At 35.6% G+C, this 12,500-nt stretch overlaps 1 protein-coding gene across 2 annotated transcripts in view; it reads right to left on the minus strand.

The window, feature by feature from the left end:
- Nucleotides 1-12,500, minus strand: part of LOC144972812 (guanylate cyclase 32E-like) — an 82,437-nt gene that overhangs the window by 29,286 nt on the left and 40,651 nt on the right. For both annotated transcript variants that reach the window (XM_078914477.1, XM_078914476.1), the window contains exons 7-9: nucleotides 3,719-3,909; nucleotides 3,049-3,184; nucleotides 447-598 (exon numbers count right to left, since the gene is read on the minus strand). In XM_078914477.1, the coding sequence (XP_078770603.1) occupies nucleotides 447-598; nucleotides 3,049-3,184; nucleotides 3,719-3,909 (479 nt within the window). The remainder of the gene's footprint in view (nucleotides 1-446; nucleotides 599-3,048; nucleotides 3,185-3,718; nucleotides 3,910-12,500) is intronic.

Raw genomic sequence — 12,500 nt, forward strand, 5'->3', positions numbered from 1 at the left:
TTGATGCTAAATATCGCTGGATCTTAACGACAGAAATTGGGGAAAATGTTGAAAAAAAATAGTATTTAAATACATGTACCGAAACGATAAAAATATCCTGAATTAATAAAAAATACCCCGAAAACGATCAGAACAAATAGATGTGTCTAAATTTTAAAAAACCAAACGTCTTTTAAAATAAAACAACAACAACAACAACAACACCATCAACAAAAACAACAACAACACCTACACCAAACATAAATATAACAACACAACAACAGTCAATAAAAGAGAACAATGAAAGGATAGAACTCACGATATCTCGTCGATTGAGGTGATTCCGTTTTAATCAACAACAACAACAACAACATCAACACCATCAACAACAACAACAACACCTACACCAAACATAAATATTATAACAACAACAGTCAATAAAAGAGCCAAATGAGAGGAGAACTCACGATATCTCGTCGATTGAGGTGATTCCGTTTGAATCGGCCGATAGGTTTCAATCCCCGTTTGTATTCGTTCTCCATTGGTTGAAGGGCAAGGACGGTGAAATTCGCCTCGGCGTCCCCATTGGCGTCCAGGTAGACTTCATGACCTTGAATGCCTGGTCAAGATAGTATCATTTAATTTATTAATTTACATAACAATGTGAAATTGAATGTAAGTTTTTAATTTAATACACGAAAACAGATAAAATGGACGTTTCGGGTTTGCCCTATATCAACAAAACAGGATGAATGAAGCACTACAGACGAATGAGATAATGAGATAACGCCACCCCCACATTGTCTTATTTGTCTGTAGTGTTAACAACGCCACTACCACATTATCTCATTCGTCTGTAGTGCTTCATTCATCCTGTTTTGTTGATAAAGGGGAATCTCGAAACGTCCATTTTATCTATTTTCGTATATTAAATTGAAGCTTACATTCAATTTCACATTGTTATTTATTTCTTCGAGCTTCGAACAGCAACATTTACATTTATCAATTTACTAACATAATACTGTTGTTCTCTGATATTGGTATCTACTCTTGTCAAATTCGGCTAGAAAACGTTTACGTTTAATATATTGATGAAAATGGCCCTAAAATTGTCAAAAAGTCTCAAAAATAAAACTTTTCTAACAAAATGAAAAAAAAAGGTCTTTTGCCAATGTCAGATCACAGCAGTGTCATTTCCTTAACTCAATCACATAGAATGAAATCTTGTATTTCTGATACATCAAAGATGATGATTATGTTCATGGATATATGACATTTATGACCTATTATCCAAAACGGTATTCTGTCGGGTTGTCCAGATGCCAAAAAAATGAATGTAATATTATAATGATCATAAATATAAAGTTTTAGCTTTTTGCAATGAAAGAAACTACCATATACATCCATCTCAATGAATTTCATAAACGCAACTCGTCTCATATCAATAGCTCCGCCGTACCCCTAATCGCCCCCCCCCCCAACCCGCAAACCTTTTTAATATTTTGGCCAGAAATCTTGTCCTTCAATTATCGATCGATTAACACGACCCTCATCTTGTCAAAACTCTTAATCCTGGACCTTCAAAATCCAGCCAAAATTAATAAACCGCAATTTTCAAATTACGACAGAGCAATTTACGGCATGTAAACCATCCCTATATAATACTGACTTAAGGCGAGGGTCACATTTTACTATGTCGTTGGCATTATAAATCTATCTTGTTAATTAGGTATTTGTTATGAGTGTGTAATAAGTCTTTTTTAAACGCGTGTAAATTGTTTGCAAAATATCAAACACAACTAGGGTGGATGTACCAGATAAAACATTAATTCACCCTCTTCTTTTTGTGTATAGTAAATAGAAATAATTTTTAAAAAATACTTCAAATAATGCCCCCCCCCCCCCCAAAAGAGAGATTAATAAAAGAGAATAAGAATAAGAGAGGAACAACAAGAAAGTCAGGTCTCAGAGAAAATTGCAGTGGATTTTATGATTGGAATGGACATGAGTCTCGATTTTTAACAAACTTGGACTCGAACACAAGACCTTTTGAAAATGGATTGAGATCGTTTCACACCTGTAAAGAAATTCTGCTAAGATGGCACCTAAGTGAACAAATGAATGGATGGATAAACAATAAGAAAAGGTATGTAGCAATAGGTAGGTAAGATTAATCCATGCTTGACTCGGATGGTGGGATGTGAGGGACAAGGGGCGATTTGGACGGTATTGGTGATGACAATGCTGTGGTCATTAGGCGATCATTGTGAATTGTGCCAACCAAATGTAAGTCAGGTGAAAATGGGGGACTTGGTCAAGGAAGTCCAGCCTTCGTATTAGTGTTACACCACCTTAAATCGAGCAGAAATATCATTTTGTTTGAAGTGTGAAAAGCGCAGCTGCTGGTAGCTTTAATACGAAAACACGTCGCCTTCTGTGACATATTTGCGTCTTATTTATTTAATGCTAATCCCACTGACGTATGTAAAAAGTGGCTTAACCAAAGTGAAACGATTTTACTTATGTGAGGTATAGGTGTTGTTACTTCGATCTTCCCATCAAAAATTCTCATCCTTTAATTGTATCACACGGAAGGGAGCGGGAGGGTGTTTATGTGTGTGCGCGCGCGCGTATGTGTGTGTGTGTGTGTGGTTGTCACTATTTAAAATGACCACTAGATTATTACTTGAAGCCTTGCTACCCTCCCCCCCCTACTTTGTTACTAGTGTGCATCTTGTGTGAGTGTGTCTATGTCAATATTGCATTGTTATAAACGTGTAACCAAATGTGAAATTGCCACTTTTTTGGGGACAATAAAGACATATTATTATTATTATTATTATTATTATTATTATTATTATTATTATTATTATTATTATTATTATTATTATTATTATTATTATATATTATTATTATTATTATTATTATTATTATTATTTACCCACCCAGTAGTGACTAGCGTCCTATCAAAAGGGTAGCAAACATTTGCTACTGTCTATTTAACACAAATCGTGATAAATTCCGGCTCCATTGGCCTTAAAGCTCTGAAAGACTACTTGTAAAACCTACTTAAAAATGTTTGATCCTTAAGTTCATCAAAAACTAGAGTTCCATTTGAAGCTTGTCCACCTCTTTTGATGACATTATGAAGAGCCCTTGCGTAGACGAGAACAGAGTCGTACAAGTAGGAGGCAAACACAGGAATCTGGGGAAAATGGGGGAAAACAATAAAATAAAATATTATCCCTTTATTCATTTCATAGGGAAAATATTTTCTGTAGGCGTCAGCCGCAGTGCAGCGGATATTCAAACTCGGTACCTTCCGGTTACGAAGCAAAGACCATACCGATGAGCCAAGCTGCCCAAGGAAACAACAACAACAACAAAAAAATGAATGATGAACACGGGTATCATCTATTTATGATTTGAATAATTGATTTTGCAATTCATTGTCTATCATTAATGGTACTTTTGTATGACGTATTTTTATAAAGTATAATTTTCTAACTCAACTTTGATTAAAAACGTCAATGATTCGAGATACTAAACCCAAATTAACCATCATCGCTTTTTATCTAAAATTAGAATACTCTTTTGTATTAAACTGAATATTTAAATGAAACATTTTGCACATTTTATTCTTTTCGAGAGGAATATACGTATTTAATTTTTTTTTGGTAAGCGCGCAAAGGAGCGAATACATTCACTTTTTAAAACATCATGATATAATTTTTTTTACCTTGACTTTAATTCCAAAGATGATGTCGAATGGTTTTCTTTTGAGATTGACTGGAGGCTCGTAGAGATAATTCCTCACCACGTCTTCCCATTCAGAATAATTTGGATTGGTGATAGGCATGCTGATCAGTAGAAGGACGTTGCGGAAAGCACTCACCGAAGTGTTCGTCTTTTCAGCCTTAAACTCCGTCACTATTGATGGAATAAAAGAAAAGCAAGCAAACTCAAAAGCACTAAGTTTTGAAATTCGATTGATAGCATTTCGCTACAAGTCTTTGACAAACTTTGGCAATCTATTCATCTATGTGATACTAAAATTGAGCTTTATATATAGAGCAATATCCACTAAATGTGCTCAAAGCGCTTTACAAGGGGTCCCTGATCAACAGCAACATTTAACATGTAGGACGGGGCATGACGCCTGTTAGGCGATATTACAATTTTTCGGACAAAGACAACGCTGTTGACGGCCAGGTACTCATTTTACACCTGAGTACGGTGAGAGAATGTGAGTAAAGAGCCTTTTCCAAGGACTCAACTATGCACCGAGCGCGAGGCTCGAACCCAGGACTTTCCGATCCGAAAGCGAGTGTCATACCACTAGACCGCATAGCCGTACTAAGATTCTAGAAGCTGAAGACTTAAAAACGTAATGAACAAAAATAAATATAACAGCTTCGAAAAAGAACAAAATACCAAACAAGGAACGTTTCGGCTCAAATCCCTTCTCCATCCAATAACAACTGCAGTCTGTCTAAGTAATGTATTAATGATTTTATTACTATTGTTAATGATAATAATAATAATAATAATAATAATAAATGGCATTTATATAGCGCTTTACCCCGTTGTCACAGGCTCTAAGCGCTTTACAGTGATTTAAAACAAAACATATTACAGTGAGACAAGTGTGAAGGAAACGTGATACGAATTCAATTTAACAACAACAAAATATGAAAATAATATTGCAACATTATGACGTAAAAAGATAAAACTTTAAGCGAGATTTGAACGTTGTCAACGAATCCGAGCATCTCACGTGTGATGGGAGAGAGTTCCAAAAATGGGGGGCCGAAAATTGTAAAGACTGTTCACCTATTTTACGCAATGGCTTAGGTTTGACAAGGATTGATTGGTCATTGCTTGACCTCAAGTTTCTATTGGGGACATATATGTTTAGAAGGTCTTTAATATAGGAGGGACCTTTCGTGCTCAGGGATTTGTAGACAACAGTACAAATCTTATAGGCAACTCTTTTTTCCACAGGAAGCCAATGTAACTCACGGAGAAGAAGAGTTGCTGACGGGTATTTTTTGTTATTGCGTACAATGAGCCCGGCTGCGTTATTTTGAGCAACCTGAAGTTTGCTAATTTTGTCTTTAGCTAAATTCGCCCAAAGGGAGTTACAATAGTCCAATTTAGATAAAACCAGGGAATTAATTAAAAGTTCTGTTATATGCTTCGGTATTAAATTACGAATTTTGCTTATTTTTTTCATTTCTATGTACATAGATTGTATGGTATTATTCACATGGCTTGTCATGGAAAGATCTTTATTAATGATGCGATGTTATTGGCTGAAGAAGGGTTTTGAGCCAAAACATTCCGTGTTTGGTATTATTTTCTTTTTTTGAAGCTGTTATATTTATATTTTTTTTCCATTACTGTCACGACGTGGTTTAAAGGAGCTATAATATACGTTTTCGCAGAACAAACAAGAATCAATCCCAGCTTTGTATCATTAGCGTTTTTCACTCAAAATAGTAAAACCAAGCCAAGTCATTATGACTAGAGTTCGTATTTAATAGGAACTATGATAGGTTCTGTAATCAATTGGAAATCATGTTTTTAAAATCCATCCCATCCATGTAGCAAGGAATATAAACAAACAAACTCTAAGCGTTAATAGAAATCACAAGCGATCTCGATGCAGAATTGATAAACTTGTATTTGGAAAAAAGACCCAAAATCAGAATGTTTAGACGCAGCAACAGGAAAAAAAATTCGACATAACGTAACTTTTATAGAATGAATTATCTACTAAATGTGCTCAAATAGTTATATTAGGTGTCCTAAGCCACAACACCTAACTGTGGGATGAAACACGTAAGTTGATATTGTATTTTTATTCGACTAAGATAATGGTGCCGAAAGCCCGGTGGTTATTTTACCGATGTACCAGAGAGTCGATGTAATTAAAAACCCTTTCCCATGGACTCAACTTTGAGCGGGACTCAAACAGGGACCTACTGGTCACAAGCCAAGTTTTATATCATTCAACCACAAAGCCACATAAGGAAATCTTTGTCCTGTCTCTTAATAGTAAATTAGTCCTTCATCCATAGGGCTGGGGTTTATTTCTCTTTCTGGAGTGTTCGGCGGACAATAACAACTCCCTGAGTACATTCCCTAAATGACACTAGTCTGTCTCAAAGTATTTTCCATTATTTCTATTAAACAAAGATACTCGTTCACTCCTAGATGGACAAACAGTACAGAAAAGCCTTATCTCCAGGGTGATCTGGGTTCGGTTTCCGTTTCTGGATTTTTAAAAATCTTGAGCAAGAAATTTAGCCTCTCTCGCTCATTTTATGGCGCTGCACTACGGCTAACGTTTGTGTTATTTTTGTCTTTATACCTCCCCCCCAAAGAAAAAAAATTATCTTGAAGACGAATAAAGCGAATTTTATTTTATTTCATTATATTTTCATGTTCTTCCAAGTCTTAGGATTCATAGAAGTGTCCAGAACAGCAGCATTTTGTCTTAATTTCTTGGTAAGATAATCTTGTTAATGACCTTGTCAGAACGCAATGTTATATTACGGGTGTTTCTCGCCGCTAAACATGATCATAACAGCTTGGGGAAACAAATAGCCAATCAAATCTGTGGGTTTCTAGATTGTGTAATAGATAAAATCAAACATCATAAGAAAATTCTCATTTCGCCCGAAGGATTCACCGGAAAAAGAAACTATATAATGATACTAACGGGCTCTCGACCTCTATATCTGTCTAACATCATCCCATTTAGATCAGCACAATAGCTTTATCTTGGGTAGAAAAAAGTCAACAGGAGATACTGATGCTTTCATAGTCAAAGCGATGACATAACAAAAAAAAAACCTAATTGATTTTTTTATTTCGATGTCCATGCTTTACGATATTATGTATTGCTTTATCACAATGCCATACACCATAACATCATAGGTTGCATGTTGAATTGGATAACATCTTTTTTAAGTAATGTACCAAAAGAGTACAGGTAGGAGGTGAGTTTTCGGAATTTGGTAAAATTACCAGCGGGATTTCCCAGGGTAGTGTTTTGGGTCCTCTTCTGTTTATAATCTTTATCACGTCTATGTCACGTTTTACAAATTGGAGAATACAATCCTATATATATATATATTTCACCGATGAAGAACATAATAATATTTTGATTGAAGTGTTTTCAGAGAAGGATGTTGGTGTGATATTTGATCTCACTCTCAAATTTGATCTACACATTAATGATATAATTAAAAAAGCAAATAAGTTGGTTGGAATTATAAAACGAAGTTTCTGTTATTTTGATTATTTTTAACGTTATTTAAGACTTTAGTGAGACCCACTTTGGAGTATGCCAATTGCATATGGAGCCCGATGTATAAAAGTCAGTCCATAGCCGCGGAGAACGTTTAAAGGAGGGCCACTAAGCCTGTCGCTGAATTGTAGTATCATGTCTTATAAGGAAAGATTGGAACGTCTTTCACTTCCTTCTTTAAAGTACTGAAGACTTAGAGGTGATCTAATTCAAATTTACAAAATCGTACACAAGATTGACAACTTGAATTCCAGGGAGTTCTTCAAATATGCGGTTTTGACGTCAACAAGAGGTGGGGTCTTCGAAATCTTCAAAGACCGGTGCTCGACTTCAATGCGTACCCTCTCTTTATTTTCAGGACCGTAGATATTTGGAACTCTCTCCACGCCTCTTCAAGAACTGCGATAAATCTCAACGTTTTTAAGAACTGTGTCAATAAGGAATTAGATCACCATAAGTTTCATTTCGAAGGGTAATTTATGTTTGTTTTATAATTGATATCCCGTACTTTATACCTTACTTATCCATATCGGTTGTTTATCACTGTGAGAGGGCACCAAAGGGCACCCTGTTGGGCCAACTTTAGCTCCTATAAGGTATTGTATTTTTATTATATTGTCAACCAACATTGCAATATAGAGTGTGATCATTAATCAGATAAAGCCAAGGCTATTAAACTCTGGTCCCAACGTTTTTCTTTTAGGCAAGTCATTTTATATAACTTACTACATATTGCTTAGGTATGAGTTGCGGAGATGGGTACTTGGCTAAATGAAAGAACAGATATCGTAAGAAAGTAGCACACAAAGCTGCGAATAGACCACTTGTCTGAATTAGAGAAATGCTCAGCCGATTCAGATTATCATTGGACCGGTGCAAATACAGTTGTATGTAGGTACCTATCTATTTAAAGTTATTTAATCCAATACAGCTCAAACTTCAGCAAGAAGAATTTTTTATGATTTAAAAAAAAGCCTCCAAAATCTGAATTTACAAAGCATGTGAAATATTATGTCGGCTTAAGTCTAACAGCTGTTTTCCCTTTTTCTTTTTCTTTTTTTTTCTTCTCCCTTTAAACAATCTCATTATTAATTCTATCTCATACGTATCTATATACACCACTGACACAGTATAACTAATACCGAGTCATTCGGCTTATAAACAAGTATTATAAGAATGCGTGTGCTCTTCCGTTGAACCGAAGGTGTTCTGATCTATCTCAATTTCCTTATAAATACTGGCAGTGTAAAATACCTAGATGCGAAATCAAAAGAAATAGATTCTTTCTTTCCTTTTTTTAGCTGTCATGTTTTACTAGAGTTTGTATTTCCTCTAATTGTCACGTGAATTTTTTCACACTTTAGCAAGTAACATTTTTTTGAATTGGGTTGAAGAGGAGTAAAACTCGAGTTTTTAAAAAAGAAACATTTGTTGCTTAAACGGATCTTGCTGTTAATGATTTTGTTTACAACCCAATTCAAAATACATTGGCAATTTTAGTATTTAATAATGTGTCCCTTTATGTTTATGATCTGCCAAATTTAAAAAAAAGAAGCGTGTATACGTGTTTTTTGCCATGCTCAATGCGCTTAACACTTTTTCACCAGCAGATCACACAAAACCAGATTCATCAATCACATTATTTTGTAAGGACACCAACTCTTCTATATCCTCCATCACTTCCTAAGGCAGGTATTCAGTCACACCTGATTTCATTACAGCAGTGCATCTGTCAAATGTCTTACCCAAGAACGCAACGGTGGGGTTCAAGTTTTGCAATCATTGTCAGCCGTACACGGCCACTGGATTTGTTAAAAAGACAAGACATTGTGCCCGCTTGGCCACTGACCTCTGACAATGGAATAGAATGCGGACCATCCGATACAGACACATTCTTATCAAGACAATGGTATGTTGGCAATGCAGCAAAGCAGATTTATTATCTCAAAATCTGCTTACATATTTTAGAAGATTTTCATTCTACTTTCAATCCTGGTCTCATATACTTGATAGTAGGAGAGAAATACAATAAAATACAATTCTAGTTTGGAATGTGACATCGAAATCTTCATTGTTTTCATTGACAAAGGATCGAGCTTAGAGTCAACCAAACGATACTTACTAAATTCCTTTCAAACATTTTTTATTTTTTGAACCAAGATTTTGTAGTGATCACTCGTGAATGCTATCTCAAACTATGTTTTGAATTGTATTAAGAAAACGTGGCATTCTTAACAATTTGTGTTTTAAACGGATGGACTTCTATCAGTCTATCTGTAAGAATGCGAAATAAATGATGCAAGTAGGTTTATTTAAGTTTTAGTTATATAATGAATATATATTTCAATACAGTGTGTTTCGACAAGAAAATGTGACCCGTCGCCTCAAACCGGTATTTTCTGGGGAAGGTGTGATCAAGATGATGAAAAGTGAATTTAAAGTCAAAATGATAGGATAAATGAAATTTAATGATTTGGTACTAAAGATGACACGTTCTCCTCAATAACACTAATTATAATTAAATTTTCATGATTTTGATTATAAAGTCAATTTTCAATACCCTAATAACCCGACATAATACATACCATTTTGAGACGGCGGGTCAGATATATTACACCCTTCAGTGCGGCATCTTTAAACGTAAGTCGAGACGGTGCGTCACACAAGGTAGAATAACCAAAACCTTTTTCATTTCTAAAGTATTGAAATGGGCTTAAATCAATGGCTATTGTGGTAGAAGATTTGTCCAAGTTCGATTTCTTGTCAATTTGACCCCTGTGGTTACTTGGTAAAGCACCGTCCCATTGACATCTCGAGGTATAACTCAATGAAAATATACCTCAGCGGTAGATTACTAAGGGGAGGAATAAAGACCTCGCACGCACTCTTTACTTGGCCTGCCAGATCCCTAGGTCTCATTGTGTCTTTTCTAGTCTCATGTCTCATGTAGTTCCATATCTGAAGCAGACGTCGGAGGTCATCTTCCGCCAAGCTGATCTATCTCTTGCCAATTCTATTAAAGCAGCGCCACCTTTCTCAGCTTCATCTGTCCAAGTTCTTATCCCTTTCAAATACGTTATTCTTTGTCTTCCTCTTATTCTTTTTCCATTCATCTTTCCAGTCAAGGCGAGTAATTCCAAACCAGGGTGGCGGATAATGTGTCCTAAAAATTCCATTTGGCGTTTGATGATTTTTGTTATCAGTGATCTTTTTCTGTTTGCCATTTCTAAAATTTCTTCATTTCTTTTCCTTTCCATCCATGACACCCTCATCATTCTTCTGTAAAACCACATTTCCACTTCCTCCAGTCTTTTAACCATGGTCTTGTTTATGGTCCAGCTCTCACAACCATATAGCAGCACAGACAGTACATAGCAATCCAGGACTTTGGTTTTTGTTTTCATGCTAATATTCCTGTTTTTCATAATTGTATGCAGCTGGTTGAATGCATTCTTCGCCATACCTATTCTTTTCTTTATTTCACAATCTGATTTTCCATTGGATGTTACATTGAAGCCTAAATATTTGAAACATTCAACTTGTTGTATTGTTTGTCCTCTGCTTGTTATTACACAGGCTGGTGGGTTATTATTTTTAGATACCGTCATACATTCTGTTTTAGATAAATTCAGTTCCAGTCCCATATTTTCACTACTCCTGACTACAACATCCAGCAATCCTTGTAGTTCATGTTCAGATTCTGCCAGTAGAACCGTATCATCTGCATACCTCAGATTTGTTACATTCTTTCCTCCAATACACACCCCCTTCTTATGTTCGATATCTCTCAATATCATTTCACTATAGAGGTTGAATAAATCTGGAGACAAAACACACCCCTGCCTAACTCCTCTTCTAATAGGTGTAAAACTGCTTAGCTCGTTGTCAACACGCATTGCTGCTTCTTGTTCCCAGTACAAATTCCGTAATATTCTTAAATCTTTCTAGTATTGGTATATTAAGGACAATGATCATGTTCAAAGGATACGAACATATATCGATAACTGGATAGATACAATAAAAGCTGTTTTTAAATCGGCCTAATGTTCTCCGGACTGGTGGTGGAGCCATATTGAGTATTTAAAAATGAAGAAAAAAAAAACCCCAACACTTGAAGGTAGTGTCCTATCATTTTTTTTTTTCAAATTTTCTAGTGATGGTTTTTACCGTATTCTAGATATATGAAACAGTTTTAAAGCAAAAGATATTTTATTGTCTTTGACTTGGGATCAAAGTTCAGCTGCTGTCCGCTTTGACTTGCTCTACATTACTTAAAGGAGGCCGCGGAATAACTGAAACGATATGATATTCCAATGCCATCTCTTGAGGCATAGGTTTCAATTTTTATTACAATCTAAGTAAGTATCAAAGTCGTCCCGAGGTCTAAAATATCGATATTCTAAGTGTTATCGTTAAAATAAAAATACAATGTCTTCCTGGTAGAACAATGGAATGAGATATCGTGCTATATGAAGTACAAACTGAAAACCAAATTAATAAAATAAAAAAGAAAAAAAAATCAGGTTACGGCTATGTGATCTAGTGGTATGACACTCGGAAGGTCCTGGGTTGGAGCCTCGCTCGGCGCATAGTTGAGTCTTTGGAAAAGGCTATTTACTCACATTCTCTCACCGTACTCAGGTGTAAAATGAGTACCTGGCCGTTAACAGCGTTGTATCTGTCCGAAAAAATGTAATGTCGCCTAACAGGCGTCATGTCTCGTCCTGTATGTTAAGTGTTGCTGTTGGCCAGGGACCCCTTGTAAAGCGCTTTAAGCACGTTTAGTGGATATTGCGCTATATAAAAAAGCTCAATTTAACTTTAATTTAAGCTCAATTTACATTGTTTGGGGATCGACTTAAAACCTCCGATTTCCTCCAATTGTTCCCATCATAATAAAAAGACAAGCACACTTATAAAGATAATTTTCTAGCTTCACCATGCCCAGCTCGCTCTACTATCTCAGCAAGCCATGGATGTATTTATTCTGTATCTTCATAATACTAACACATCCAATCCACGGAAGCTCAAATCAAATGTCTTTTCCGGATGAGTTGTTTTATATCTTACAAAAAAAGGCAATGACTCACACGTACGATTCAATATAAGGGCTGTAGATAGCATAGTTTTACTCCGCACTGAATCAACTGTCTAAGAATCCAATAGAATCGAAAAGGAAAGACTATTTATAATTCAACCGCCC

The sequence above is a fragment of the Berghia stephanieae genome, chromosome 5 (assembly GCF_034508935.2).
Source record: "Berghia stephanieae isolate SIO BIC M18660-M18661 chromosome 5, UCSD_Bste_1.3, whole genome shotgun sequence".
NCBI lineage: Eukaryota > Metazoa > Mollusca > Gastropoda > Nudibranchia > Aeolidiidae > Berghia > Berghia stephanieae.